The 23,859-nt window shown below is 45.1% G+C and overlaps 1 protein-coding gene across 3 annotated transcripts in view; it reads left to right on the forward strand.

Annotated features, from left to right (window-relative positions):
- LOC121333329 (protein spinster homolog 2-like) overlaps nucleotides 1–23,859 on the forward strand; it is a 134,446-nt gene that overhangs the window by 95,341 nt on the left and 15,246 nt on the right. Inside the window, exons 9-12 of one of the 3 annotated variants that reach the window (XR_005952270.1) lie at nucleotides 1,308–1,373; nucleotides 8,408–8,506; nucleotides 18,886–19,049; nucleotides 19,610–19,692. Coding sequence is in view for 1 of the 3 variants with exons in the window: in XM_041399571.1 (XP_041255505.1) it covers nucleotides 1,308–1,373; nucleotides 8,408–8,506; nucleotides 18,886–19,049 (329 nt within the window). In the remaining 2 variants the exon portion in view is untranslated. The remainder of the gene's footprint in view (nucleotides 1–1,307; nucleotides 1,374–8,407; nucleotides 8,507–18,885; nucleotides 19,050–19,609; nucleotides 19,693–23,859) is intronic. The other 2 variants (XR_005952271.1, XM_041399571.1) reach the window with 2 other exon arrangements.

The following is a 23,859-nucleotide window of genomic DNA, read 5'->3' on the forward strand; positions in this document are numbered from 1 at the left end:
GCTGCCTGTAGCAGTTCAAATGTGTGCAGTTCACACCAGCTCAAGGCAAGCAGTTGCCTGCTTGCAGTGCTGGGAGCAGGCAGGGCACATTGATGCTGCACTGAGAAGTGTGATTCCATTGTTCCCAAGCTCAGTTTAGTCTCTCCAGCCACAGAACCCCAGCAACAGCAGCTGCAAAGCTGTAGCAGAACAGATTTCAGAGCAGATCTGAGTATGTATCTGGCACCCATGTGACACATGGCTTCAACTCCTAAGAGCACCTTGGTTCATTGGATGTGTTCTTACCTTGGCTGTTGTCATTTCCAGGGAGAGCCAGTCTCGTGGCAGACCTGTGGGCAGTGGGAAAATGGAAATAGAGATTTCCTAACTGACCAGCTGGGCTGTAATGACTGGCTTGGACACCATCACAGAGGAAGCAGATCCAGTCACACAAAAAGGGGATAGGGAGGGAAAATATTTGGGAAACAAAGACAATTTTAGAAACAAATAGAGGAAGCTTCTGTAGGTCAGTGCATAAGACTTGCTAAATAAAGCACATTATTCCTGGCAGTGGCAGGGTGGTCTGAGGGGTTTAGGCAACCTCAACTGGTGTGTGGGAAAGACAGTGGCAGTGGTCATGTCATGTCACAGCTGCCACTCTTGCAGTTCTGTGGCTTTTAATGTCTCTTGTTGACCACCTCCAGAGAGTCAAGGATTGTATTTCACCACAAGACACTGATGTTGCAAAGCCCAGAGTTAATTCCAGTCTCCCCTGGACAGATATTACTGGTGTAAGGCTGTCAGGGAGGGAAGGGATCCTCCACAGCTCTCTGCAGAGAACCTCAGCTGGTTTGCTGCAGAGCTGAACACAAAACTTGGTTCCCAGGAGTGGAAATAGCTGTGGTTTCGGGAGTTGTGGTTTTCTTGCCTTTTCTAACTGGCTTTTTGAAAAAGAATAGTGCAAGTTGGACTTGATGATCCTTAAAGGGCTTTTCCAACCTCAACAATTCTGTGATTCTAGGTATGCAAGCCTGGGGCTGTCTCTTCATGCTGGTTTTTCATGCTCATCTAAAATCAAATGTGTCAGCCTTTAATTTAGCTGCTCTATAGGTCATAAACTTAGTTTACAATAACAACATTTCAGCCCTCTAGAGCTCTGATACAAGTCTATGGTTTCTTAATAGTCAGGATAAACCACAACAGCAACAAGGATTGTGCTGTGTAGGTATGAGAAAAATAAGCAACAAAAGAAAGTTTGTGACAGGTTATTTTTCCTCTGAATGTCAAGTGAATAAATCTTCTCCTTTTTGTGTGTTTTGTTACAACAGATTTGCATTTTTATCGGAGAAACTCTTCTGTTCTCAAACTGGGCTATCACAGCAGACATACTAATGGTGAGTGCACTTTGGAACAGCATCTTTCTGTGCTCAGAGCAGTTTGTCAACTTGCAAGAACAACCTGAAGTTTACAATTTCTTCTAGATCCTAGTCCCTACTTTAACCTATTCTGGTTTTCATTCTTAGTATTTTTGCTTACTGAAAAGTGACACAGGGAGAAAGAGAGAAAAAAGATCCGTTTTTGTCCTTTGTTCTGAGCACCAGGGAGAGATGTCCAGAAAGGACAACATTTCTGAATTCAAATAATTTCCCAAAATTTTAAGTGTTTGTGCAAAACCCCACATGCAGAGAATTCAGGCAGCTTTTCCTAACAGTCAGCACTGTGGGCTTTGTTATCAATAACTCAGCTTTGTTCTGCACTAGGAAATCCCTCCCTCCCTCCTCTGACCACAAAGGCAGCCCATCTACCTACCATTCAACACATACACAATAGAAACCCACCTCTGGGAGAGCAGAGAGGAAAAGAAAGTATAAAGAATTTTTGGACCATGTTCACCTTGTCCAAGAGGAAACTGTCAGGAACTTTTCAACTCATGTCCTTCATTTTCTGTTCTTTCTCCACCACAGAGCTTTTAAGTCTTTCAAATCAGCAAGCTGACCTCAGCAGCCCCATTTTCACATGAAATAGTCTGGACATTTGTTCAAGAGCTCTGCATGTTTTGTAGAGGTTTCCATCAGAGCCCATCAAACATAACTTACGTTGAAGCCCTGTTGTGAAGGAGGTGTTGCTAATTGTATGAAAAGAAAGGCACTAAGGCACAGAACCATTACAGGACTTTCCTGAGGTCTTTTGTCAGCTTGTTGACAGAACTAAAAATATAATCAGTCTGGCATCAATAGAAAACTCCCTTGACTTGTATTTGCTGGTTATGCAAACATCAGCGAGGAAACAATCGAGCTCAGTATTCTTAGATGTAAAGATAATGGTGTTGATGTATTGATTCAGCAAAGAACTTCAAGCCTCTGCTTAAGTTGTGTTTATGTTGAAGTTCAAGGTTGTGTTTATATTTTGAAGTAGCTCTGCAGTTGCCATCGCTGCATTGCCTGATGAACTTTCCATCTTTCATTCCTTTGTGCAGGGAAAGCTTTGAGAGGTGGGGTGGTTAAATCCACTCCTCTCAGTGTGGGTAAAGCACAGAGAAACAAGGGTTGTCAGTGTACTCTGCTAGCACTGCATGGCTTTTAATTCCCAAGGTTCCTCCTGGCAGGTCAGCTGTGGTGGGACAGAGCTCTGTGGCTTCCCTGGGGCTTCCATGGGCTTTTGCAGCTTGTGCTGAGTTCAAGGCTGCTGTGGCCACTCATAATGTGGGATCTCAACTTGCATAGATGTGCAGCCTGGAGACAGCTGTGCTGAGGAAGAAATGACAGTGCAATATGTGTAGCTGCTCATTCCTGCCTCCTGCCAGAGCTTCCTGTCACATCCTGCCCCTGGCTGTGGTGTTCCCAGGAGCAATCCCAGCTCTCTCCACTCAGAATTAGTGGAGAGGTTTAAACAGCAGCTGGTTTATTACCCTTCTTAACATTGGCTGGCACAGGTAAGGGCTCAGCTGTGGTGGTCCCAGCTGCCAGGAGGGAGGATCCTGTCAGACACATTCAAGGTCTTACAGAAAATCTGTGCCAGAGACAGACCTGAAATTCAACTTGTGTTGTCTCAAGGTAACCCCAAAAGATATTTTCAACCAACTGCTCTGCTATATCAAGGGTATTAGGGCTGCCATCATTGTCCCATTTAATTACAGAGGTTTTTTGTGTTGATTTCAATGTGACTTTAATATCCTGTAGCTTTTTAACAGCTTTTATAGGATTTGCCATCTGTTTTACCAGCATCCTATAGTCAGTTGCATTTTGTAGGGATGCATTTGCAGTTATTTATGTTGCTTTAGTGCAAAAGAGTTCCATAAGAAATGATTGGAAATAATAGGTCAATTTTCCAAAACACAGGAAAGAAACTAAAGCCATGTTGAAAAATGGATTTTGGTAATTGCTGCCAGCTTTTCAGCTCACTGTTCTCTGCTCTGTTTAGGAAAATGGACTAAGTGTTGTATATAATGCCCAGCTTGATGCATTAACAGCGTGAGTGGATGTGTGAAAGTTTTAAAGAAATAAATGTAAACATCACTTAGATGAGGCCAGAGCTAGAAGCAGACAGGCTGGAGTGCAGACAGATCACACAGGGGATGAGAGGGGGCTCAGACTGTCAATAGGTGAGAGCCAAGGCTACAGCCTTGTTTGACAGACAGCTTGGTGGGAAGTCCTTGCCAGAAGAGATGTGGAAATGCTTTAGCAGATGCACTTTGTATGTTTGGCAAATCAGTTTTCCTGATTACTATTTATTTGGTGTAATCAGAAGTGTGTCTCTTCTTGCCTGAGGCTGGGAAGGAGTTTAAAGCATTATTAGCGTAAGCTTAACAACACTTTCATCCTATACATAAATATTACCCTGTTTTCATGGATAAAAGCTCTCAATGCTGCCTGAACACTGTTCTTGCTGACTTCATGATGCCAGGAGTGAGGCTTTTTGGAAACTGCCTCCCAGATGATCTCTCTCAGCTTTCCCAAGTTTTACAGATCCCATGACTGCTTAAGAGTCCTTTTGGGCAAGTTGTTAAGGACCTCCAGAGGTTTTGCAAGTTAATTTCCATGGCAAAACAAGGATGTTTGCTCATTATCTTCCAATTTCATTGTTGGCTCTTCCTAGCTCTGTGCTTGCATTGCATCCACAGCTCCTGTCTTTTCTGCAGTCCAAGATGCCAAGTGCTGGCTCTGATGAACTGTCAGTGCAGCAGTGCTCTGAGATTCTGAAAGGCTGATATTTGAATGCAAATTTGTACAAAACAGGTCTTATTCTCCTGAGCACAACTCTCCATATCTCCTCCCAGGCACATGCTCAGATGGTGCTTGGGGAAAGGAGGGATGTTTTGTGTGGAGCTTGCTAATTATGAAACAGATTTCATCAGCCATTTTTGCAAATTGGCCTTAAAATTACCAGAACCCCAAAGTAGCATTAAAACTGCCTCGTAACAGCAATAATGAATGAGCTTCAGAGCAGCAGGCAAGTGTGGAACTCTCTGAGACATGTGCAGTGTGTGGGGCTTTGTGGGAATCTGCTGCTAATAGTGGGGGTTTCCTCCATACCACATCTCAAAAACAGAGATGATGGACAGGGGCTTGGAATTTTTGTGTAAGAGCCACGAAGCAATTTAAAATGCCTCTATTTCAATCACAGTCTCTTTAGGACTTTGCTGAGAAAAGCCATCCTCCAGTTTATTCATAGTCCTGACATTCATGCAAAAAAAATTGCTCTGCATGTTTCTGTTTTCTTTTAAAACATTAGTTCTTTCTAAATGGTCATGACCTGCCATGGAGAAGCTGCTTTGATGCTTTCTTGTAAAGTCAAAGTCTTCCTTTAGGCTTGAAACAGGCACAGACTGGTGCTCAGCTGTGCCATAGGCATGTAAAAATGTTGCTTTTATTCTGATTACCTTCCCTAAAAATAAAACCCAGTTATTTATTTAGTACAAAATGCTGCCCTATTTTTATAGCCAAAGATAAATTGCATTTCCAGAGGTTCTTGTTGCTTCTGTGAGTGTCCCCAATACTCCAAGTGCTGCAGGTTAGATTTGAAGGCAGGTGAGGAATGCCTGGGAATGATGGAACACAGCCCACCCCAAACCATCCAAGGGCAGCTGGTCCAAGGGCTGCAGGTGGAGGTGTTCTGCTCCATGGTGCTGGGAACTGGAAACCACAGCAGCCTCCTTTCTCTTCATTTAGGAGTATTTTTTTTAGATAGTGTCTGCCTGGCTTTTATGGAGGGTCTCTCTGGATCCCAGCCTTTCCCTTTTCTGAGCAGCAGGGACAACTGGGCTATTTCCAGGTTCTGTCAGTGGCTGAACAGTGCTAGTGCATGTTTTCTTTCTCTTTGGTGCTGAAAGAGACCAGTGTGAATTGTCCTGACCCAGAAAGGGCAGCAGAGTGCTTGAGAGAGTCGAGTTTCTATTCAAGCTTAGACATAAACATCAGAACTTAGCTCTTTGGCACATAGCCTTTTCCTGGGAGAAGGGTGATCTCTCCTTGGCTTTCCCCATTATCTTTTTTCAGACCAACTCCTGCTGGTTTCATCACAGGAAGGAGATGTCAGCAGTAATCCCTGGCCTTTCTGAACCTCTATTTAAAGAGCAGAGCTGCTTGGTCAGCCACCCTGCCCATCCTCTGTGCTGCCTGCCTCTGAACCTGGAATCAGGGATGAGCCAGGGCAATCCCACAGGCTTCCTCCTTGGCTGCTGTGGCTCTCCCACCTCCAGTTTCTGTGTGATGTCCAAACCAGGCTGTGCATGGTTTGAATTTACGTCTATTTTAGTATTGAAATTTATTTAGAGTTATAATTTAGAGTTATAATTTACTTCTGTCTTCCAAGAACAGTAGATGTTTGCTACCAACTGCTTCCTGTCCATCAGAACAAAATGTTTTTTAAGTAAGGATAGGGTGGAGTATTTTTTGTTGTTTTTTGGAGGTGCTGGTTTAAGCTTTTTTTTTTTTTTTCTTTCCAATATGTTTTTCAAGGAGATCATGTTCATTTGCTTGCTACATGTTGGGTTTTTGCTTTGAGGGGCGTGTTTGTCTCTTGAACTCCAGAACAAATAGACCAAGTTTTAGCACTTTATGGTGTTTCAACCATCAATTACTTTTTCAGTTAAACTGGAAACTGTACTCCTACTTGCAAAACTGTGTTTGCATAATATAGCTACACATGCAAAATTGTGTCTAATATATGTGTGTATTCATGTGTATAAATATTTATATATGCATGCACACATATGATACGGGTATCATTAAGATTTCTTCCTCTGATTAACATCAATTCACTCCCACTCCCTGAAAGTGGTAAATTTTTAATAAATGTGCTATTTCTATTGTCCTTTTGCTACAAAAATGGATAGAATACAGAACCAGGCAGATTATTTTCTCCAGATTGGTTAACATAAACTTTACATAAAGAAAAAATATGTTAAGTTTTTAAATTTTGTGTTTCACATTTATGTGCAACTCTTGAATTAGGTAGAACTTCACTTTATCTACTCAGATGCCCTTTCCCAAAGAGCTCTTGCAGAATGTTTCTCCACTGCCCCTGTGTGAACTGGGCCAGGTGGGAAGAACAAAAATAACTCACTCTTAATTTTTTTTTCTTCTGTCTGGTCTATCCAGGTTGCATCCATTATCTGCCTCTTGGGGGAGTGGGAATGAATTGTGGGGCTCTCCTACTGTTCACATCCTGACCTTCAGCACATTTCTGTGTCTCTAATGAAGTTTTGAGCTCATTTTCCTCTTGGGACTTCTTTCTTTTAGCTATGTTCTGAGTTGCTGGATGCAAAAGGAGGACAGGGCCTGACATCCACAGCTGGGCAGCTGCTCTGGATCTGAACATATTCTGCTCTTCTGTTACACAAAAGAAATTGAATAGGGTGCCTAGTTAATACATGGCATGAAAGTGCATTTGCAGCTTTGTCAAAGCAGGGATGAAAGAACTGGCAGGTCATCTGAACACACATGGTAAACCATAAGGAAAAGCGTTTAATCTAATTTTACCCATAATTCGGAATTGTCTGTGCTTGGAACAAGATGATAATTTTAAATAGGCATCAGTTCTCTTTTAGTGTGGATCTTCTCAATGCTCTTTCTTTTGTTCCTGGTTTTCTGGTGATTCTTCCACTGCAGACAGGGCAACTCCCCTTCCCTGTGAGGAGTAGTTCAAGCACTGCAATGTGCTTTGGTCCTGTGCCCTGAGTGAGTCCTCCCTGCCAGTCAGTCCAGGTAAAGAATCTCTGTGTGTCTCTGGCTGGGGATGGGCCACTCCTGAAAGGTCACATTTAATTTATAAATTACTTTGGGAAAGGATTGCAAGGATCCTGGCAAGGCAGGACTCCTAAAGGAAGATGAAGGCAGCCCTTCAGAGAGAAAGTGGATAAATAAAAGGGATCATGGTCTCCAAAGGGCTGAACAAGAGTCATTCCTGTCAGAGGCACAGCAAAAGGCACAGTGAGATCAGTGCTTACAGGCAGAAACAACGCTCACTTGGATTTAGAGACCTATTGAATTCTTCATTACTTCCAGCCTTTAAATCAAGACAGGATCAATTCATAAACTGGGATATGTGGACTTGATGCAGATGTCCCTAGCCAGTGTCTTTAACAATTTATGCCAGAGACAATTACTTTCCTCTGCCTCTAAAAAGTGTATTATAAAATTAAGGTCATTCAACAGGACAGGGGATTGTTGGGTTTTTTTTATGTTTTAATTTTTCATCCCCTTCTGTGGTTAAGGCTCTGTTATCTGTGAGCTCTAGTCCCTTCATGGAGAAGTAATTTGTGTTTTCCACTGCTCCTGTGTAATCTGACTGATTCTGCATGACCTGGCTAAGGGTGTCATGTCCTATTAGAGGAGTGCAGACCAAAATACAGTATCTTGGCTGTGGAAAATTTTCCTAACATGACTTTGTCACATTTCACAAATGGAATCACAAATTTTTGATAAAAATGGAAAGTGGCTAGGGATGGAGTGGGAAGGGAGGATATGTGACCATGACCTTTCAAACTGATGTGGATTGCTGATAGTTTAGGAAACAAAATAACTTTTGTTATGGAATAAACCAAATATCCCAGGTTACAGCACAGTCCTTGACTGGAAGGCTGATGGTGTTGAGCAGCTTTAAACTTTATTCTCCCCACCAGCAAAGCAAAATGCAGACTGAGGAGCAAGAGCAAAATGTCTTGTGGGCAAAGCTGATTGTCCAGTTGGAGAGTGGAGCAGAGAGGGCAGAGCTTCCTTCTCTCAACACCTGCCAGAGGAAACTCCAGAGCAGGAAGGGTGCCAGGGGCTCCCCGCTGCCTGAGCCAGCCACGACTGGCCAGTGGCTCTGTCTGGGTGGCTGGTTTGTTTTGTGCTGCCCTGGGCATGAGCTGAGCAGCACAAGGCAGATGGGCAGGCTCTTATTTCAGCTTCTTTACCTATTTTTGTTTCTTTCCCCTTCTCTGCAGTACGTGGTCATTCCAACTCGCCGTGCAACCGCAGTGGCCTTGCAGAGTTTCACTTCACACCTCCTGGGAGATGCTGGCAGTCCTTATCTCATTGGATTTGTAAGTGCTCACAGCAGGCTCTGGCAGGGTTTGCTCTTGTTTCCAAACTGCTCATCTGAAATGCCAGGTTAGATCCTGCTGGGAAGGAAGGCCTGTGTTTGTCAGCGGAATGGGAAGTGCTGCAGAGCAGTGCCACTTGCTTTACCTGGTTGGGGTGTTGTGAGCTGCAGTTCAAGCCAGGGGGGACTACTTGGGTGTGGGAAATAAGCTACCACATCTTTTTAGCCTGAGGTGTTTCCAGCTCTGGAAAGAGAGAGTGTTCTTGCTGTGATGTGGACATGGGGCCCATAGAAATTAGGTTGGAAGAGAGTCATATGTGTGTTTAGCTGTTAAGTGACCTCAGAAACCAAATATCTGTTTATGGGCAGCAACAGACAGCTGTACCTGCTTTGTGTGATAGTAAATCACAGAACCACAGAATATTCCGGGCTGGAGGGGACTGACAAGGATCATCCAGTCCAGCTCCTGGCCCTGCACAGACACACCAACAATCCCAGCCTGTGCCTGGGAGCATTGTCCAAATGCTCCTGGAGCTCTGGCAGCCTTGGGGCTGTGCCCATTCCCTGGGGAGCCTGGGCAGTGCCCACCAGGGGTTTTTGTTAGTGTTCCTTCCTGGGGTGTTCACTTTGGGTTCCTTTCTGTGACTGCTTCAGTGGCTGGCCTTGGTCTGCCTGGGGATCTCCCTTCCTGTGCCACCCTTATCCTACTGCAGAACAGAGCCAGAGACCCAGCTCCAAAATCTGGCAGTCAGAGAACATTCACAGTTGAAATAAAAGGCCTGGGAAATGTAATGAGGAAAAGAAATCTGGATATACTGGGGAAATGTCTTTTTTCTTCAGTGGATTTTGATGGATGGAGTTTCGGAGATCACAGATCATTTATAAAATATGGCAGCTTCCACAGAAATTCCTAAGTGACCCTGCTCCTGGTGTGCTGAAAGTGCTGCTTCCCAGGGATGTAACTGGGATCTTCACTGGTCCCATCTCCTGAGAGACAGGACTTTGATGTGCTCCTCCAGCTCAGACACAGCTGCTGGGTGCTGTGGGGCTTTTTTATTTTTTACAACCATCATTGCTCATCTATTCATCCTGTAGACACCAGTGTGTGTAGCTACACATATTTATTTATATATACTTAATTTTGTGAGTATATCTGTTTAAATATACATCAGTGTTTACTTTTGAGTGGCAGTGCTGTGGCTGCTCTGTAGCCTCTGAAGCACACAGGAAAAGGCAGATAGAGATAAGACTGAGAAGACCAAAGAAATGAGAAATCTCACAAGAGAATAAAAATGCACGATTTAGCTTAACTCTTTATTTACTTCAATGTTCTGGGTGCCTGGGGAGAAATAATCTTATTTTAGAAGTTATTTGAAGGTGGCAAGAACGAAGGAATTGCAGGAGAGGCTGCTTCATGCAGGGCAGGTGATGGGAATGTGGGAGAGGAGGAGGAGCCAGGCAGGACAGGGGCTGGAGATGAGGGCATGGCTGGGGCAGCCAGGCTGCCTCAGGTGACTCTGCTGCATGTTCATCCTTTTCCTTACAGAAGAGGGATGTCCAGGAGGAATACCTAGGGCCCTGAATGATTGCAGTTATTCTTGAAAGTTGCCTGGGGCTCTTCGATGTCATAGATTAAAAATAAAAGGTCTTTGGTAGTAGAAATAATGTGCCTTGCCCTGCTGGTATTCAGAGATCAGGCAAGTTGTGAGTTACTTAAGGATTCGTGGCTGAAATATGTATAGTCCCAATTTAATAGCTGCATTAGGCTTTCTTTAGACTGGGAAAATATTTGTTATTATTTTGAAATATCCTTTTCTAATGCTGTAATTGTTGGGGCGTTGTGATTTGGGAGGAGGTGATGCAGGTCCAAGGCTCTGTGCAGAAGAGGAGGAGTGAAGCCCTCATGCCAGCATCCCTTTGTGCAGCCTCTTTTCTGGCTGGGCTGATTCATCCTCCCTCTGCTACCAGGACTGAAAGGTCAGCTACAGCTCCTCATAACACAGGAAAACAAATACTATTTAAAGTGAAAGGACAGCCAACTTCTGCACCAGAGCTAAAACAAGCACTGAACCTGGGTGTTAAAAACCACAGGAAATGTGCAGCTGCAGTGCAGGATGGAGAAGCCCCATGCAGCATTGAAACCCCACCTGGGCAGGCTGCAGAAGGAGCTCAGATTCTGACCAGGATTTTCAAGGCAGTCTGTGAGGGCTGAGTAACCTACTCCTGCTGGATTTAAGGGAAATTTGGGAACCTGATTCCCACAGTTCTTCTGAGAATTCCCACCCTGAGGGCATCAGCTCCTACTGCTGTGACTCTAGACCCTTCACAAGGCAGACCAAGAGCAGGGGAAGTTTTGAAGGAGAGCAGCAGAAGGCCCTGGAGGTGTCCAAGGAAGGATTGGATGTGGCCCTCATTGCTCTGGTCTGGTTTATAAGGTAGTGTTCAATCACAGGTTGAACTTCATCATCTCGGAGGTCTTTTCCAACCTTAATGATTCTGTGAGCTGCAGTAACAAGCAGGCTCAGAATGGGTGAAACAGCCTCCTGATCACTTGGGCCCAGCTGGGATCTGCTGTCTTCCAACTGCTTACAGAATTCCCCTGGAGTTCCCTCATTAAATGATCAGTGCTTTGATCAAACATGGCTGGAATCCTACATGGTTTTGGTGAGTTTGTAGTGAGATATCCTCTAGCAATGCTCTTAATAAAGAACTGGGGACTCTTGTCCTTGTAGGACCAAGCTGTGGCAGACAGTTGTCTCTGCTGGATACCAATAAATGTGGTATCGATCTTAAAATCCCTGTGTGGAGCACAGAAGGTGCTGATCAGCTACAGCCTCAGGTGTGCGATTGCTGTTGTGCTCTGTGGTGTGTCCTGGAGCTCAAGGTCACACTCAGATTTTCTGTCACTTCACTCCATTCCAAATCTTGCACTGCAGCTCCTTTAACCACCCAAAGCAGCTAATACACATTAGTGCTTAAAAGCTAAGTGGCAAGGAGCACATATGTGTGGCTATTTTTCATGTCTCTTTAAATATTGATAACTTTTTTTATGGTAAAAAGGCTTAAGATTGACTTACAAAGGAGTCATGCAAATACAGCTTTAGGGTGGCAGCTGCAATTTGCATAAAACTTTACTACATGGCAAGCTCTGAGATCATTTACTGTAAATCAGCACTGCCTGCTCATTTCCATTAAGAATAGGCATTGCTGCAAAAGCTCAGTAGATGAGACAGCTGTTATTCCTAGAGAGCTGTAACTTTTTTCAGGATCTTTGTGATAACCAACCTGGTTAGCTTTTAAATAACTCCTTTTTAACACCTCCAGAGTCACTCTATGCTTTATTCTTGAGGCAGCAGGAGAGAAATCTCACCTGCTCAGTGCATTGCACCCAAATATGTGTAGTACTTTTCTGTCTTTGACCACTCCCACTATGCAGGCAGGATTGCTGGGGCACAGAAGTGTTAAGAGAAATGCCCCAAATCCCACCATTAATGTTGAGTATCAGATAAAGATCTTCAACTGCTGCCCTAGACAGCATTTCAGACTCAGAAGAGCAAGTGGAGGGAGGTGGCAGCAGCATGTGAAATAGTTAACTCTTCTCAGGATGCATCACAACTCCAGCTCTTTGTATCACTCATTCTGGTTTGATCTTGGTTGCCCTTTAAAATAAAACAGTTGTAAGTCCACGTTCCTGTGTCCATCTGTGCACAGGCATGAACCTGTTTTCCCTGCTCAGGGTTTACATCATCCTTGTGTCCCCCTCCACTTCCTGACTGCTCTTCTGCTTCTGGAAATCTGAATGCAGGCAAAAGCAGCAGCCTTTTATTTCAAGGCTCTGTCTTGGGACTTTTTCTTTCCTTCCTCCAAGTTTGTAATTTGCTGAGCACTTTGCTCTCCCACCCTTGCCTTGCCTCTGCCCATGCTGCCAGCAGGACCTGCTGCAGGCAGTGCTCCCTGTGTGCCAGGCAGGTGCTGTGTGGGCACACACTGTCCTCACTGCCCTGCTGCTGGGTGCTCTCCTGTTTGCTGGAACTCCCTCTGATCTCCTCTGTGCAGCTGCTCAGGTCTGAGGATGAAAACCAGTCTGCATCTCCTTGTCACCTGGCCACACCAGCCTGTGAGAGGATGTTCTAAAGTGCCAGAGATTGCTCTCCTCCACGAGCCCCTTTGGGTGGGCTAACACCTGCTCCCTGGACTCCTCTGGTGGTGGCTCCCATCTTTCCTGCCCTCCTGGGCTGTTCCAGTTTTACTGGAGGGTCACCACCTCCAGCCACTCCATGCCAGCTGGGCTGTGGGAGCCTTGGCACCCTTCACTTTTCTCCCTTCCCCAGCTTTCCTCTGAGCAGGTTGATAAACCTAATGAGCTATTTAAGCAGCAAGAATACTAATCACCTTCCTTTAGCAAGTAGTTAACAGAGCAGTGTTAATTAGCCCTGGTGCAGAGTATTAGGGCAAGTAGATCAGCATTTCATTAGGGGCAAGGCAAGAAAAACTGTAGTAAACACAGCAATTAAGATACTTTTTAATGAAAGTTATACCTGGAGGTACAGATTTCACAGGGTCTTGGCCCAGTTTGAAACAGCCTTTTTGTTGATTTGGTTTGAAGGTGTTTACCTCACCAAGTATATCTGTATGGAAAGTAGCTCTATGAATAGACTTGCCTGCCTGAGAAAGCAGAATTCATGTATTATGGTTTAAAATTCATATTTTATGGTTTAAAATGTTATGGGTGCTTCAGAGTAGGACATGCTTACTCTGGAAGGACACTTTTTCCAATTTAGTTTGCTTAGACTAAAACAGTCCACAGCCCACTGGGAGTCAAATCCACTTCTGTCTGACTTAAAAGCAGGGTATAGCAATAAAGTGGGTGGTTGGAATGTGATGCTGCAGTCTGGGGTTCTGTCCCTGGGTGACCCATGCAGCCATTCCTCCAGCATGGCCCATTAGGTGCCTGCTGGGGGTGACACAGTCCTGTCCCTCCTGCCAGAGCAGGGTAAGAGATGAGCTCAAGGTCAAAAAGGCAGTCATGTCCTGAAACAAAAATGTGCAAAATACTCTCCTGGCATCACTCTCTGTTTCATGGACCATCAGGAGCTATTCCACTGCTCTTGTGGGGTTGAGGATGGAACAGAGGTCTCTGTCTTGTTGCCTTTTGCAGCATGTTCTAATATAGTGGACATGAGTCTGTACAAGCAGCATATCCCATACCTGGTAGGGTTGGTAGATGAAATGTGATACACATTTATGGGTTTTGTTGTTCTTTCTTTACCAAGTCCCAGCTGCCTGGCAGGTGTGGTGAGACCCTGATGGCACCACTCCTCCTGCAGAGATCCTTCCCCACACTCATGTATGACCCCACTGGGGTGGGTAGAAGGGAACTTGGCCTTGTTAGTCTGAACATGCACTGTGCTTGCCAGGGAAATGATGTGAGGGTGAGAACCTCCAGCCCCTCCTCCTTGTTACCTGTTTCTTCAAGCAGTAACTTGAAGTTGAGGATTTCTCTAGTCCTGAGTAATTAAAAGCCTTTTTCACAGTACACTGAAAAGCCAAATTTTTGACATAGCTGTCAGCTGCAAAAGAAGAGGAGAATTAACCACCTGGAGACCAGTTCTCATGGGATTGATCTCCTCATTGCAACGAGCTAACAAGCTTCCCACTTCTGATGAGTCAGGAGCAGATAAAATTTAAGTCTGCCAATAAAAAACAAAGTGACTTCCCATTTCTAAAATGCAGGGTTCACAGACTGCTTTGGTGGTTTTTTCGGAGCTCTGTGCATCTGTCATGTTCATGACTTTGGTAGATGTGCAGGTTTTCAGTATTTTTGTAGGTGAAAGTATCTCATTAAAGCCCAGAAATCCAGAGCAGATCATTGCTGCATTTGGGTACTTCAAACTCTGTCTCATCTACTTTGTCACTCCTCTGTGCACTGAAAACCTCCTTAAATAAATGTTTTCTTCCTCTGAGCTACCAAGGATCCTGCATGCTCCCAAGATGGGCAGTTTTCATGGTGCTGAGCAGCTTTCAGTGTGTGTCCACATTCTCTTCAACTCAAGGAATCACTTTGCTTTTGTGGGATATGCTGTCAGGAGAGGTGGGGACAGGGCTGCTGCTAAAGGTCCTGTGCCCCAGACCTGTTTCTGCACCCCCATCCCTACACATCACCTGCCTGGGCCCTGTCATGGGCCTTCCTTCACATCCCCAAGGTATGAGGCATCTCCCTCTGGGATCAGAGAAAGGCCAGTCTGAACTTAGAAAATCCCTGGGTAGATCAGAGTGGAGAGAAAGGCAGTTAATGACTTGGGGAAAAGAGACTTTCAACCCTCTCCAGGGCAAATGGGGCAGATACTGCTCTGATGTACCAAGTCCATGTCATGGCATAGCAAGCAGCATCCCTGCTGAGCATCTTAATTTACTGTAGCCTTTTTCAAGGCAGCACCATGTATTTAATGCAGCCTGGTCATCCTGGGAGGGGGAAAATATAATTAAAAAAGCAGGTTTACTTCATCTTATTATAAAATGTTCCTCATGCCATTTAGTACCATGTAAATGCTTCTGCTCCCCCCCCACCCCAGGCCCAGCAAATTGTTTACTTTATAAAATCCCTCCTTTTTGCTTTCTTAGCTTCATTTTCATACATAGTCCATTTTTTTAGAAAATTAAAGAAACCTTTCATATTCACACTGACTTCAGAGTGGGTGGATCTCAAACCATTGTGGGGTTACAGGGAATACTGTGTTAAGGAACTGTACTGAAATGATCAGCCAGGGAGAACCTGGCTTGTATCAGACTGGTAATCATGAAAATCAGATATTTGTGCCAGAAACACCCTTTTATGTAGCAGGATTTGTGCCCAAGTGGCAACATGTGAAATTTAGACAAGCTAATTGCAGAGGAATTGAGATATTGACTCAGCAACAAAAGAGGAGGAAATGGAACAGTGATTTCAGAGATGTTGTTACCATTACACTGTGTAATTAATAAATCAGTTAATTTACCCACCCAGACTGTTCAGGAGAGACAGAACATGGAATCCAGATGCCTTCCTTGGGCTTCAGCCCACCTTGGCATCTACTGTCTCCATGTTCCAAAGCACACACCACACTCTTCCCAAGAGAATAATGAAGTTTCTTTTGTTCCTCTGTTGTGTCCTGCGCTCAGACGGAGACACAGCCGGGGATTTGGGGCTGGGATGGTGCCCATTGCAGCTGCACTGCTGCTTCTGCAGAAATCAGGAGCTGTCTCCAGCTGGACTCCATCCAGGGGGCTGCCCCCAGCCGAGCACACACCGTCCTGTTCTGTGTGAAAGTGCCTCAAGCTGAGGTTTATTCAGCAAAGTCATTCCTCTTGGTCTGAGCTCTGTGCTGCACAGCGAGGGAGGAGATGTGAACTTTCACAGCAAGCTGGTATCAAAGACTTGTGATTAGACTGCAGAGCAGCAACAGGGCTTCCCTCTTGATTTTCCACCCCCACGTTCTGCATACATGTTTTGAAGCTTTTTGGCACCTCCCAGCTGGAGGAACAAAGGAAGGAATCCCACACACGACTCTGTGCTGCAGAGCTGGCACCGGCCACGCACGGCCCCCGCAGTTTGTTACTCATCTGAGAGAGAAGACACCAAAAATTAAGCTTGATTCGGTCCTGCCAAATCACAGTTGGCCAGCTCAGGATGCTGTCATTGCAAGGAAAACCCAAAATTGGCAGTACAGAGCAGGCCATTTGGCAAATGGTGTGTCATTCTTGGAGCCTAGGTCTGTAATTATGTCCTGTGTCCTCTTGAGAGGAGATGCCAAAGTTCCAGGCTTAGCAGGTGGTTTGGAACAAACTAACAGAGAGCAGTGAGTGCTAACAGTAAAAATATATATATGGACCCTGATAAAATTCTAGAGTTTAGAGATTAAGGCACTGGGGAGCGAATTATGTGGAACCTGGTGAGGAAGCCCAGCAGACTTGGTGGAAAGAATTATACCTTGAAAGGGAGGAAAGGCATTTTTTTCTAAACTGTGCATTTACAGAATGTGTTTGGTTAAAAATGAAAAATACAGCAGATTTAATGATAACATGATTTGTTGCTATAAAAGGTCAACACAATGCATTAGAAGGGAAGGTGTGGAACGAACTGCATTGGGAGATTTATTTTTTGGAGACTTTACACTTTCAAAGCTGTTTTTTAGCTTAGAATGTCATGTCATCCATGGAGAAAGCAATCAGGAGCACATGCATGGCTTTTCATCCTCTGCTGCTGACTTACCATGTCAATTTGTCAAGTGATTTATTGTCTGGTCCTTTTAGAGAATAATTGTATCCATTCCCAAAAATGAAAAGTGGTTTAGAATGTCTAGATTTCTGTTTTAGAATATCCTTAGTTTTGGCTATTGCAGCCTGACAGTGACGTTGACTCGATGCCAAATTCTGGTTCATAATGAAGAATAAGGGAAATGTTTGGAATTAAGGTGTCTGGATACAAAGGGGAATTTATGACCAGCTGATGTCCCTGTCTCCTGGATGCAGAGCACATTCTGCTACTTTCCTGTGGGTGCATCCTTTTCACATTCAAGTCTTGTTGCTGTTTTTTAATAAATCTCTCTAACTAATGGTCACTTTATTTGCTTTGAGTCTCACATGAGAATTGTTTGTAGCACTCTTGTTTTTCTTCGTGTGTTTTACACTGTGAATAAAGTTCTTTTTGAGAGAACTAGAACTCTTCTGTATCCCAAGCACTGAAATTTTCTCCTCATCCTTTCTAGGGCAGGGAAGGAAACAGAGAAATCAAGCTAAACCCCTTCAATTCTTTCTGTAGTTACACTCTTCCAGTGTTGATTCTCTCTCCCTTATTTGAGGGGGCTCCATCGTGTAGGACAGTCCTCAGCTCCAGCATGTGCAGTGGTGTCACTGGGCTGGCAGCTCCTCCTTTCCATCCCTCCCCAGGAGCCAGGCTGGGCTCTGAGAGGAGCATAAACACACTGAGACCCCCAGTGCTCCAGTTTCCCTGCTAAAACACACCCAGGGATCTGGTTTTTTTGAATCTCCATGAGCATCCTCCTTCTGGGACCTTCTGTTGTGCTTGGCTCTGCTGAGGCATCTCCTCACACACATTTACCTTCCAGGTCTCTGCAGAGTGTGAGTTGGTGACTTCTCCTGCATGTGGCAGTTCTTCTCACTGTCAAGATTTAAGCCTTGAATGTCAGAACTTGCTTGTAGGTTGTGTTTGACTCCAACTTTTCCATTACCAGTGATGTGGCAGTTTTGAAGTTGCTGCACAAGCCTTGACTATTTCTGGAGCTGATTTGCGTGTGTGCACAGCAGTAGGATTTTATGTTGCAAATTCCCTGAAGTCTTTTGGTATAAATTAGTGTTTTTTCCCCAACAAAAGGTCATGGATAAAAACAGAGCTGGACATTTAAATACCCAATGCCTTGAGACCCACCCCAACTACTGCTACCTCTCTGCTGGATTTATGGAAAGTAAAATTGTTTGCTGGGCAGTAAATATTAAAATGTGGAAGTTTTAGCTACAGACACTCATTACATTTTAGTGAGTTCTAGCAAAAGCTTTTCATAACAAACTAAATAGTGCTGTTGCATGTCTCTGTTCCCTTGTGTAGGTGTAAATAATTTGTGTTTACTTTCATGTAATGATGCTTTTTGGTTGTCAGAAGGTGAAGATTGCCTTGATCCATAAATTTGGTGGTGTGCAGTGCTGGCACAACCCCATGTCTGAGCCTGGGACAGAGCCATGTCTTGCACACAATTAAACTTCAAGCCTGGGAGGTTGGAAGAAGGAATGAGCGCCATATACCTCAGACAGGGGCATAAAGCCCCCAAGTTCAAATTCTGTTTCCTCAAATCAGATGGGATCTCTGGTTTTTTTGTTCTTCGGAAAACATTTCCCCCCTTTCCCACTCAGTACACAGAAATGGAATTTAACACCTCCCTTTGCTGAAAGGTAGATCAGGTGTGGGAGTAAGCAGGACTTGACAGGAATTGCAGAAGATTGATCACTCCCTCACCCCCTGAGCAGCACCAGCATGGCCCCGCTGGCTCCCCAGGGTGTTTGGGCAGTACAGCAAGGCCAGACACCCACAGATGCTGTCACTGACACGGCCTGCGAGAACATGGAAAGGGCTGTGGGAATAATATTAGATCAGGCCAGAAGAGTGACAGCAAGAGCAGAACCCCTGCCAAGCCTCAGAGCATAAATTGCCCAGGCCCCTGTGTGGAAGGCTGAAGGGTGTGAGGGACATTCAGCTTGTGCTGAACACACTGTTCCACTCTAAAGCTCACACATGTTTGGTGGGTGGGTGTTTCAGGAATCGTGTTCCCTTCGCTATCGTGGTGTCTCTTTTTCATCTGAGTGACTCATTTTTTTGCCCCTCTCTCGTAGATCTCCGACCTGATACGCCAAAGCACAAAGGAGTCCCCAGTCTGGGAGTTCCTCAGCCTGGGTTACGCGCTCATGCTCTGCCCGTTCGTGGTTGTCCTGGGAGGGATGTTCTTCCTGGCCACAGCCCTCTTCTTCCTCAGTGACCGAGCTAAAGCTGAGCAACAGTGAGTAGCCTGGCCATTGCGAAAGGGGAGGCACCACAGCCTGTTTGCTCTCTTGAACGTTATGCTTGTTCTCTTCCCCTGGCTTTGGCCCTTCCAGGTAAAGGATGTCGGGTTGTGTGTTCAGAACCTGGGCTCAGCAGAGTGCATGAGGCTGCACGAAGCACAGGGGCTTGGGTCATGCTGGCTGGGCATCCTTTACACGCTTCTGCTCTGGTGGATCTCAGTTGTTGGCCACATGGCTCAGAGGGGAGCACAGGCCCCTCACACCCTTGCCTGAGCATGTCACAGCCCAGGCTGTCCATGGTGAGGGGCTGCTGTGTGCTGGAACCGGTGGAGTGTGAGGTCAGGAGCAGGAGGTGCTCCCCAGAGCTTGGTGGTCAAGGCTGCACCCGCCCGCCTCCATCCCCGGAGCCCCACTCACCACCTCTGGCAGTCAAGAACATGAGGCAAGGAAGCAGCAAGCTGTGTGTGGGAACATGTGCACTCAAGGGTTGCTGTGATAAAGAGTCTTTCCCAGTCCCTTCTTGCAGCTTCATGAAAGAAAAGCTACTGTTTTTCAGTAAAGAAACCGATTCGGATCATCTCACGGTTGGCAACTACAGTAATTCGGAAGACGCTTCCACATGACATACAAACTTCTGGGGTTAGTCTCTTTCTCATCATTGTTGAAAAATAAGAGTTACTATGTGTAATGTCATGCTGAATATGTGGGTAGGTGACTAGTCTGGTGTTGGCTGTAAGTTGCCTTTGCTTTTCCCCCACTGGAGAATGGGAGCCTTGGTTTACCTTAAGAAGAAGGGCACTGGAATATCATTCTAGGTGCAGTAGAGATAGAAGGAAAATTAGGTGCTTGGAGTGCTTGGAGTTGACATAAGTGTGTGAACAGTTTGGGTGATACTTTCTGGCTTACACTGTCTTATCAGATGGATGAAAGAAATTTGGAAGCAGTGTCACAGATGGTGCTGTGGCCCTGTAAGTGCAGTTCCACCCTCTTTCTACTAACAAACATAAATACCAAAGGAAGGAGAAGTTCCTCTGTAATGAGATGTTTAAACATTGTGGAAAAACAAGACCTCATGTCATAAGGATGGGAAGTCCTACAGAGCTGAACTTCAGTGTGCCTTTGGAGATGTGATGTGTGTGCCTGGTTTGTTATCTGCATACAAGGATCTTAAATGGCAGGAAGGGAAGCTGGAGATTAGGTGCTAGGAAGGGCTTCCTAAGAGAAAAAAGAGGTAAATCCTACAGCAGATTATTTGGGTAAGACATGAAAGCTGTCCCTTGTTTCTGATGGCCTCCCGGGCATGGCATGAGGCAGGAAGGGGGGGATCTGCTCTCAGCTTATGGATCTGCTCTCCAGTCCTCTTTTGTGCTTGTGCTGTGCTTGTGCACATAAGCTGTACATGCCAGTCCAGGCAGTGACCACCTGGAGACATGGCAAGATGAACATAAATTTCTGAGTGCTGAGGGTGGTTTTTTTGCTGCAAGGAGCCAAAAGTCCTACTTGGCGTCAGTGCAGCAGATGAAACCCCCTCTGTAGCATTTTCCTTTGCTCAGGGTGCTCACCTGGTTATAGGAAAGCTTCTGGGCTTGTCTTTCCTGTGTTCAGAGAGCCACTTCTAGCTGTGGTGATTTGTGTCCCTTTGCATCACACGTGCTGCCAGTGTGGCATGATAACACCTCAGGTGCTGAAGGAGGGGCCCAGGATTCAGATAGTGAAGAGTTCCAGGTCACTCCCATTTTTTAGCATGTCAAATCCAGCTGGACCTTTATGCTGAGCTGGGCACTGTGGTGTCCAGCTGTTCTCAGCTCCAGGGCAGATCTCAAGGAAGAGGCTTTTGGTTCACTCAGGAGACACCGCAGGTCACCGGCTGGTCACCAGCTGGGTGACTCTGCTGGGCTGCCAGCACTGGTGTGTCTTACACAGCTGTTTTGCCAAAGCCCCGGCTTTCACAGCAGTGTTAATGTGGGAGGAAAATCACATCCACACCTCTAATCGCTCCTGCACAAAAGGGATTATTCCTCTGTTGCTGTCTGCCCTTAGCAGCTTTGGTTGTACTCTATCCACATCCAGAGCAACCAGCCTTCCAAACAGCCACTGCTGCATTCTTAGAAGAAAAACATTCAGGTTTCAAACCTGGTTTTGTTTCTCTTTCAGCATCGTTCCCTTTTCTGACTCACATCTGTTTATGAATTTTTTATTAGTCAGTCACAGATATTTTGCGTTGCAAACTGGGGAGAACAAGTCTCATAAATAATGGTTAACAAAATAATTTCTCTCAAGTGACTCCTAGGAAGGGTACTCTTTCTGGGGTGTGCCCACTCCTATGTTAAAAATACACTGGCATCCTGCAGTGAGATTCCTGGAGTGCAGCTTCACTCAAGTTACTGAGAAGTGAGAGTGAAGTGAGAGAGAAATAAGGCTGGAGACTGTGGAGGGACCCTTGTGCAGCAGAGTCTGTGCTGTCAACCACGTCCCATCTGCCCCCTCCAGCAGCTTCAGTGGCTTCTCAGAATTTATGGGGCAGGATTTATTTGTTAGCATCTCCATGCTTGCCTGTGAGAGGAGAGGTAACAGCATTTTGCTATTAGTGGATAAAAACCCCAGATCCACCACCCAGCTCCCACCTGTCAGGCCATCTGCACTTGGCATCACACACCTTTGGCAGAGGCTGTTTTCTGCCCAGCCAGTCCTCCCCTCCATCCTACCTATTACTTACTGGGTACAGAGGAATTTCTATTTCAGGATGCCTTGTTTTCCCTGTGCAGTCAGTCCTGCTGCTCAGACAACAGGAGCTGGAAACTGGATTTGCCAAAAGAAATCAATTAACCTGCGGGAACGGCGAGCGCCGGTGTCACACGCCAGAGATTAAAGCCATCCATCACTGCCAGGGTCAGGGCACAGGGCAGCTGTCACCACCCCTCCAGTGACCTAGCACGGAGCAGGGAAGTGGAACACGGCTCTCACAGCCTGTGGAAACTGAGCTGTCCCTGCTTTAGTTGCCACACTTCTGTGAAATGTCGTTCAGGGATTTATTGCTGGGATTTCTGAGTTTGTTTGTTTCTTTGTGTAACCATCTCTGGCCATTTGCTTAGAAATAATTTCTTCTTCCAGGCAGGGCAGATACCAGGATAGCAACTCTTTCCTGTAAAGCTTCCTCCAGTTTCCACCATGCTTCCTTTCAAAAAAAGAATTTCCAGGCTTTCACACTACTTTTATCATTGCCACAATTCCTGGCATATTTTGTACTTTTTTAGCCCAGGAATTCCAGTCAACAAGGCTGCTCACAATACACAAATGAAAAAAATTCTTTCCATAGAAATTCTTTTTTTTTCAACACAATTCTTTATTACCATTTTCCTTCTGCTTCAGAAGTCTGACATCTTAAAGAGGCTTTTAGAAAATGTAGCACTAGCAGAGAACAGGATAGCACATCACTCTGTGCTAATAATCCAGTCATTTTGGGGACTAGTTCTATAACACAAATTTAATCCCACCGTTCCAAAGTGATAAGAGAGAGAAAACAGTTAAGAATGGGTTCTGTAAGAGCACTTAGCAATGATAAAAATACTTCAATTGGTTTTTAAACCACTCAACTACAATTCCTTCTGTGATATCACTTGACTATGCTGTTGTTTCTTTCCTGCTCTGCACCCCTGCAGAGGAGAGTTAAAGCAGTTGTATTTTATTTCCAAACATCAGCACTCTGAACTGTAATTCTCTTACCTGCTCTAGGGATATCAGTGAGACCCAAGCTAGATTTTAGACTCTCTGGAAGCCAGTACAGTCTTGCCATGGCAGAGCCCTCTGGAGTGGATCAGAAATCTGATAATTGCAGTTTTATCCTCAAGCTCCATCACAGGTACCTGTGCAGCCCTGCCAAGGAGCCATTTCCAAGGCTGGGAGCAGCCAGGTTCTTCACTCAATGGAAGTAAAAGCCCAGCCCTGCTGAGAGTTGTGCCTGTGGTTTGTGTTCATCCCCTTCCTCTTCACAGTGTGGAGCCCTGGGACAAACAGAGCTTCACCCTGGAGGGCTGCAGAACAACAGCCCATGTTTTGGTACTTGCTAGAAGCTCCATCAATAATTAGAATTTTTTTTTTTTTTAATGAAAAGGGATTCAAAAAATTCCCTTTCCCAAGCTGTGACAACTTTTGGGTACCAGGGCTATAAATCACCATAATTAGTGTGTATCAGGGTCCTTTCCTGGGCAGTGAGTGCAGTGATCCTGCAGCCCTGTCCCCAGCCATGGCCACTCCCAGCTGCTGCTGAGGGAAAACCAAATTCATCTGGATTCTTCCTGAAAAATCACGCTGTGCAGGTGTGGGATACTCTACTCCTCAAAGGATTTTGTTGTTTTAATTTGGGGGTTTTTGTGGGTTTTTTTTGTTGTTGTTGTTTTTTTTGGGGGGGCTTTTGTTTGGTTTTCTTTGGGGGTATTTTTGGGTTTTTTTTTGTTTTTGTTGTTTTTTTTGGGGGGGCTTTTGTTTGGTTTTTTTTGGGGGTATTTTTGGGTTTTTTTTTGTTTTTGTTTTTTTTTTCTGGGGGTTTTGGTTTGGTTTTGTTTGTTTGGGTTTTTTGTTTGTTTGGTTTTTGTGCTATTTTTTTAAAACTTAATCCCTGGTTTTACACCTGGAAACATTAGATTTTCTGTTTTTTTCCAGAGGTATGAAAAGATGCTTAGGATGGGTGTCCAAGTTTTATACTGGCTCAGTCCCTCTCTGCATGGCAGAGGCTGATATTTTTGCCAAGGACACGGCAATGCAGATCAGGCAGCAGGATGCAACTGCAGTGTGGATCCCTGGTGCAGC

This window comes from Onychostruthus taczanowskii, unplaced genomic scaffold (assembly GCF_017590055.1).
Source record: "Onychostruthus taczanowskii isolate IOZ18803 unplaced genomic scaffold, ASM1759005v1 scaffold165, whole genome shotgun sequence".
In the NCBI taxonomy this organism is placed as follows: Eukaryota; Metazoa; Chordata; class Aves; order Passeriformes; family Passeridae; genus Onychostruthus; species Onychostruthus taczanowskii.